Source organism: Triticum dicoccoides, chromosome 1B (genome assembly GCF_002162155.2).
Source record: "Triticum dicoccoides isolate Atlit2015 ecotype Zavitan chromosome 1B, WEW_v2.0, whole genome shotgun sequence".
In the NCBI taxonomy this organism is placed as follows: Eukaryota; Viridiplantae; Streptophyta; class Magnoliopsida; order Poales; family Poaceae; genus Triticum; species Triticum dicoccoides.
In genome coordinates, this window is record NC_041381.1 from 475,255,336 (window position 1) to 475,262,337 (window position 7,002).

General features: G+C 45.0%; 1 protein-coding gene across 1 annotated transcript in view; it reads right to left on the reverse strand.

The window, feature by feature from the left end:
- LOC119342208 (preprotein translocase subunit SCY2, chloroplastic-like) overlaps positions 1 to 5,333 on the reverse strand; it is an 18,208-nt gene extending 12,875 nt beyond the window's left edge. Inside the window, exons 1-6 of the mRNA XM_037614061.1 lie at positions 4,802 to 5,333; positions 4,587 to 4,675; positions 2,713 to 2,792; positions 2,518 to 2,607; positions 2,077 to 2,168; positions 465 to 548 (exon numbers count right to left, since the gene is read on the reverse strand). Of these exons, the coding sequence (XP_037469958.1) occupies positions 465 to 548; positions 2,077 to 2,168; positions 2,518 to 2,607; positions 2,713 to 2,792; positions 4,587 to 4,675; positions 4,802 to 5,249 (883 nt within the window). The 5' untranslated portion in view covers positions 5,250 to 5,333. The remainder of the gene's footprint in view (positions 1 to 464; positions 549 to 2,076; positions 2,169 to 2,517; positions 2,608 to 2,712; positions 2,793 to 4,586; positions 4,676 to 4,801) is intronic.
- Between the last annotated feature and the right edge of the window lie 1,669 nt (positions 5,334 to 7,002).

A 7,002-nucleotide genomic window follows, 5' to 3' on the forward strand; every position in this document is an offset into this window, starting at 1 on the left:
GACGTCGCGGTAGGAACGAGGGGGAGCCGCGCTGTCCGAGCCGGAATCAGACCAGCGGCTGTCGCCGGAGGAGACGCGCTCGCCGGAGAGGGAGCGGGTGGGCGAGGGGGGGTGGGGGGCCATGGCAGAGCAAGGGAGGGGGGCTACCGGCGTGGAGTCGACGGCGGCGGGGTTGGTGGAGAGGGGAGCTAGGGGAGCGGGAGGGGCATCAGGACGCCCTTGTTTAACGTGCTTGGTATGCATCATGATAATTTGATCTACCAAGGAGTATTAGAATTTAAGATTTCAACCATGATTTTTTGTTGCCAGTATGAAAGGCAGCCCCGAAATAAGCAAGAAAATAGGGCATGTAAAAGTAACAAATACAGTCTAGCAATATACAAATCACCGTCTCTAAGGTTTAACTTGCGTGGAAGACTCAATTAATAAATAAAACATACAAACAATTAGTAAGGAGGGATTACCTGAAAATTGAGTTAGCATCTTGTGTAGTGTATTTGTGTAACCAGTCAATATTCCAACACAGATAATCAAAGATGAGCCATGCCCTGAGCGGCAAAATACACAAGAAGCAGTAAGCATGAAATTGCTAGCCAATAACAAGATATGCACTGCTATTGATGATAATAAACATGGTAAAGTTTACCTCACTACATCCACATAAACATTTATAGAAATGATTTTGCATATGCTATTTTTCAAGTCCATGCAGTAGGAAATCCTACTCATTGATTTTCATATATAGCGAAATCCTTCTCATTGCACAGTTTAGTAATCAGCGGATGAACTAGAACAGAGTGAAAGCCCCAATTCAAAATCACTATTTTATTTTTCTCAGCAACAGTAGTAGCAGCAGTCACATTGGTTGGGACTCAAATCAGTTAGGAAAAATGAAACGAAGTGTGGAATTATTTCTGTCATGAACAGACGCTCCCATATAAAAAATGACCAAATCGGGAAGCTCTTCCACAACATGAGCATGCATTTTTTTTTCCATTAGACATACTGTTAGGGATAAACATCATAGAAAGTAGATCGACTGCGAAGGTTTGAAGAACAGCGATTACAGGAGAAAGTACCCACGCTAGGGTGGAGAGAAACTAGATTAGAGAGAGATATTTGAGGACTGAGTCTCATTGATAATTCTTACTACATCCAACTTGCGGGCCTTCTCATCCCTAAATAGGAGGATACCTAGCAATCAATCTAATTGAACATGCTAGTACTAGGTAACAGATGGCATACAATCATTTCCCATCTAGAACGTGTTTACCTCAAACATAACAACCTAGCATCAGCACTAGCTTTTGCTGATTCTATTGGATTATTGGTACCATGCCAAAGGCCGCAGGACCACATAACATGCTGACTGCAGCTGCCAGGTTGCAACGCCTAAACTGCTGCTGCTGTTGCACATAGACTGCCCAAAAGGATGTATTTATTCAGCTTATACAGTACAGGTTCAGTTTATTTGGTGCAAACAGTATGCAGAACAAAAATAGAGGGCAGGCCTGGCGCAGTGGTGAAGTCCTCCCCACTTGTGCCAAGAGGTCCTGGGTTCGAACCAGCCTCTCTGCATTGCACTTTGCAGGGGTAAGACTAGGTTCCTATAATCCCTCCCCAGACCCCACCTTGTGTGGGAGCTTCTATGCACTGGGTCTGTCCTTTTTTAGTATGCAGAACAAAAATATCTCATTCAGACAAAAACAACAATCAAATGGTCACAACTTAAGGATATGATGCGTAGACATGTACTCCCTCCATTCACAAATATAAGATATTCTAACTTCTTTGTGAATCGGATGTATATAGACACGTTTTAGTGTGTTTGCTCGCTCATTTCAGTCCGTATGTAGTGAAATATCCAGAACATCTTACATTTGCGAACGGAGGGAGTACTATACTAGTAATATGAAAAATGTGACTCAAAACAGCCTCTTATGAATAACCATTCAAGACTTCCATGTACAGCATGTACATGACAGAATGTTGAATAGTACAACATAATAACACAAAAGAGTCAACTCATGCAACTAATGGTGCTAAAACAAAATATGAAAGAGATGAAAGTACTACCAAAGCCAGATTCCGTTATGGTGTCACAGATCCAAGTCGTCGACATTGCACCAAGGACAAGCAGAAAGCTTGTTAATATGACATGCTTAACCCTGACACAGATGAAAGCAAAATAAATAGAGTAACAGAGAGAACAGAAAAGCATCCCTCCAGTTCAATCAAATTAGGACAACTTATAATGTCTCGTCAGTGTACAAATGAGTCAGGGCATGCCGTAAATCAAATGATAAGTTATATGCAAACTCTGATAATAGCATACATTTGCGCTAGTTCTAATTTTAAAGTGCCTCCATCTTCCATTGATGTATGGCAAAAGAAAAGGAAAAAAATCAAAGGAACAGGCACGATGTGGTCAATGGTGGAGCACTTCAGCAAGCTTGCCAGATACGAGTAGAACAGAAGTCAAAGTATCATATCATATACGCAAAAAAGGTAATTTACCTGTAACTTGCTGCATATATGGAGTACTGCAGTGAATAGCATGACACAGTACAAGCAGCCACAATTGCAAAACCCAATGATAGCCACCATCTAAACATCAAGATGGAGGAGCTCAGACTAGATGAAGATATACAAAATGGAACAGTTCCCAAGAGAAATTCAATCTCGCTGTTAAAGATAGACGACTAAACACACATATAGCTTTTGATCTTCTCATGCCCGTCTAATCCTTCCTTGCGAATCTTTTCAAGTGATGGAAGAACATGGCAAAGAACCTAAAATAGACACAAGTTGTTATTGTAATAGTAGTATAAAGGGTTGTTATATCTTGGAATAAAAATTGTCTTCAGCTAGTATAGTCAAAAGACACTCTGAAGTTACCCAATTAGACTTTTAGTGGCTTGAGTGTCATAGTTACAACTAAAAAGTGGTTGTTTATAAGGATTCTGGTTTTCTGTGAATGGAGAACTAAGATCTAGGAACAACTTGCTTGTGCCACTAGCCACAGCCTAAATCTCAATCTTACGCTCTTCTTTTCAGACTTGTCCCTACTGCTATCACACCGTTGCTTCAATACATGCATGACATCCAGGTCTGATATTCTCTGCTTGGCCTCGGCAGCACAAAATTAAGACCAAAACCCACCAGTTGTATGACAACAGACCTCGTTTCTTGCTCCATTGCGCTAAGGGTATGTTAATTTTGGCCTCTTTGTTTGAAGGGTTGCCAGTTTTTTGCCGTGTCAATGGCTCTTTGCCCACTCTAGTTCATTTTTCTTGCCTATGTTGACACCAACTCATGGGCAACCAAAAGCTTAACAAAAAATTTGGCTAGCCAAATATTTGGTAGGGCAAGCTTGGGAAAGAACCAAACATAGGCAGCTTCTCTCTGCTACACGAGCTTATCTTATGTGCAGCTGTAATGGTACGTACTAAACGCAAAAAAACTTGAAACTATGTTTTGTATGGATGAAATGGAGCCTAACAGATACAAAAACCTGAACTTTTGTTATGTTTGGAATTTTAAGTGTGGATTTGGTTATTGTCCATGGCATGTTGAAGTCAGGTGCATAAAATCCTTTGGTCATGTTCATTTTGGTTGCGACAATAAACTTCTTTGCCACTGCATAACATATGTCACAAGTTATCTTCGGCTGAGGGTTCAGGCCTTCAGGGTTTAAGGGTTTAAGGGGGGCTAACAGCCGGCTGCCCGCTTCTGCCCACGCCGTCCCGCATGTGTTATGTGGGCATTTGCGGCAACCCACAAAGCGGCACTGTCTAGTATGTATGCTATGTGTTCCAGCTAGTATGCTAGATTGGACACACAGTAACTTTCTCCTAACTGAAATTAATCGATTAACAAACAGAGATATGCATAGTTAAGCTCACTATGTCCGGATAGCGACGGTAATTGATGGGAACGCTCATGTATCAATAAATCAATTTCAGTACTTGTTAAGACCAGTCTAGATGTTGCATATGAACATGAATCAATCGGTGGCGCACATCATCAACAGATGATGTCACAACAAGAGTGGAGAGAGACTGATGTGTTCACGCTTGTGTTCAGATTTGACTTCACTGTCTAAGCTGCAGCATGCAATGGCAGAGGCTGATCGATGCGGCCGTTCGCACAGACCACGCGAGAAGTGAGCTTAGTTGTGACTGAGCGGGATGACCCACAAGTTCCACATCTGTTGTGTGCTAACCTGCAGGCATCCGTGTACCATCTTATGTGGGATGGTTCATGCGGGCACTGCTGGAGGCCCACTCCCACTTGGACCTTAAAGTGGGGTTAATCCGTTAATGGGATCTGAACCTAGTTGAACCACATAATATGTCAGGTTCTAAGTCTTGAACTAGCAAAACAAACCAGCTCTGATGAAACGGTAATTGATGGGGATGCATGAATGTAAATTCAAACAACAGTGTAACGGCAATAGTGAGAACTGAGAAGGCAAAAAGAAACGATACATATGAGATTTCTGCTGTGGCTAATGACATTGGAGTATTGCTATCGGAAAAGAGAAGCACATGACAGGACAGAGGAAGAGAATATCTAAATCTAACCTGCATCACAATCGATGCTGATATCTGATGACTGATTCCCAGCTGGAAAAATGACAGCTTCAGTTCAGAAGCAAAATCAACGAGGTCATCTGCATAGATGAAGGCGCATTGCAAACTGCAATTTAAGATGTTTACTAAAATTCCGTGGCATGCCTACACGCTTCAGCACATGCAGTACAGCTAGCATGACCGAATAAACCGGGGGACAGTAGTACCTGCAGGGAGCGGGGCGAAGCTGAGATACGAGTCGGGGATGAGGCGGCGGTCGAACCCGGGAAGCGGGACGAAGTAGCCGACGCGGCTGAGCACGATGAGCACGGCCGTGACGGCAAGCCGCCGCCGGATTTCGCTGCGGAAGAAGGCCTCCGCCGCGCCTTCCGCCACGGCCCCAAGCCGCGCCAGGTCCAGGAACCTGTTCCGGAACCCGGGCGCCTTCTTCCCGCCCGCGCCACCCTCACGCGCCGGCTCGGCGAGGGATGCGGTGGACGACGAAGCCCTGCGGGCGAGGAGGAGGCGGCGAGGCGGGGGGAGCGGGCGCTGGGGCGTGCGGACGAGGAGGTGGCACTGGTTGGCGCGGAGAGATGGGTGCTTGGATGCGAGGCGAGGTGGCGGGAGGGGGAGCGCGCACCGGGGTGGGAGCGAGAGCGCGAGGGAGGAGGACATGGCCGTGGTGGCCGACGAACGAGCCTCCGCCTCGTCGCGCGGCCGCAATCCGCTGGGACGGGACGGGAGGTTTGGGAAAGCCTAACGTGCAACGATGCAGACTCGATTACAGCTACGGAGCGGTCGTTCGGTCGCTGGACACCGCGACTCTCCGCGAACCCCGAGTCGCTGGCTTCCCTCGGTTGCTCTTGCTCCTACACTCCTTCTTTCTTTTTTCTCTTTTTCTCTTGAACATCCTTTTTTTTTTCTTTTTTATGAATATACACTCCGCTTTATTCAATCGGCGAAGGCTTAGATTACAACACACAATTTAGAATGTCAGGGATTACATCATAGTTGTGTAAAACTTCTCTCGCAATGCGATGAGCTGCCTCATTCATTTGCCTACGAACGTGTAAAAGGTTAAACCCTGGAAATAAGAAACTATCTCTAATTTCATGGAGCACTTGATAGGCACCAAAACGTTCTAAACCATCATTCTAGAGTGTACAGACCTCCTGACAACCAGTCTCCATGCACCTCCTGACAACCACTCTTCATGCGTACCTTTAATATTTCTTTATTGCGTGCAAATAGCACTACATCGGCATGCAAGTATCTCAATAGCGAGAGGGGCTACAAACTAGAATACCATCATATCTCGCTCATGTCGCTGCCACAAAGGTCCCAGAGTAGTCTCTGTCGATAAAGTGAATTCCCTTCGTCATCGCCCTACATCGATTGCTCCATCGGTTTTGATCTTGACCCAGCCAGCTTCCGGCGGTTCCCACTTCACCTGCACCACACCTTCTTGTGTTATTTCATGTGTCGGTACCTCGAGGGTACTCGCAATATCATCAACGTTGATCATCGATTTGTGCAGCTGCTACTGCTCTTCACCATGCGTGAACTTATTTTTCGAATACCAAATTACCCATGTTACCATGATCATGATTGCCTCGTCATGCTTGGGGATCATCTTCGCATACAGCATATCTTTTGACCATGTTGCAAGTGTAGTTTGGACGCTTTTGATGTTGAATTAAACCAGGACAGCCTCCCAAAAACGCCTCGCATGATCACATGACAAATAGGCTACGATAAATACTCTCCCGCTCATGACCACACATCAGGCGGATAGCCTCGGTCTTAATATGTCGCCAGTTTAATTCTTCAAAGCATGGTAGCATATTATGGACCACCCTCCACCATAAGACTCTGATCTTTGGTAAGACGTTTACGATGTGTTTGGTTACTGCTCAAGTAATGTAGCGGGTCTCGTTATCAGGAAGCACTGCTTTCGATCTACTTTTACCAGATACGAGCTTTGATTGGTTCGTGAGGTTTGGTCATGTTTCCTAATCAGCTGTCGTTCGGCTATTTTCGACTCTGTGAAGCGGCGTATCAAAATACACTATTACGGAAGAGGTAGTACTCGAACCAAATGCAATACACTATTATGGAAGACGTATTACTCAAACCAAACGCCATCTATTATTTTGGAAAGCATAGGAAATAGAAAAACTGTGCCAAATCGACTAAACCAAACATGTCGTTAGTTTCCATAGGGGTTTCCAAACAGCAGTATCATCACATGAGTTGCCCACTGAAAACTTTCCTTTCATACGAGCGCCCATGACTTCTCTGTGAGTCAATCGTACTGAAAAGATGCCATTCTTCTCCCACGCCCATGCCCATATATCCCCCTTGGGCCTTCTTGGTCTCGGCATATTGTGGATAGCATCTGCATCAGGCACAAGGAAATCTCCTTATA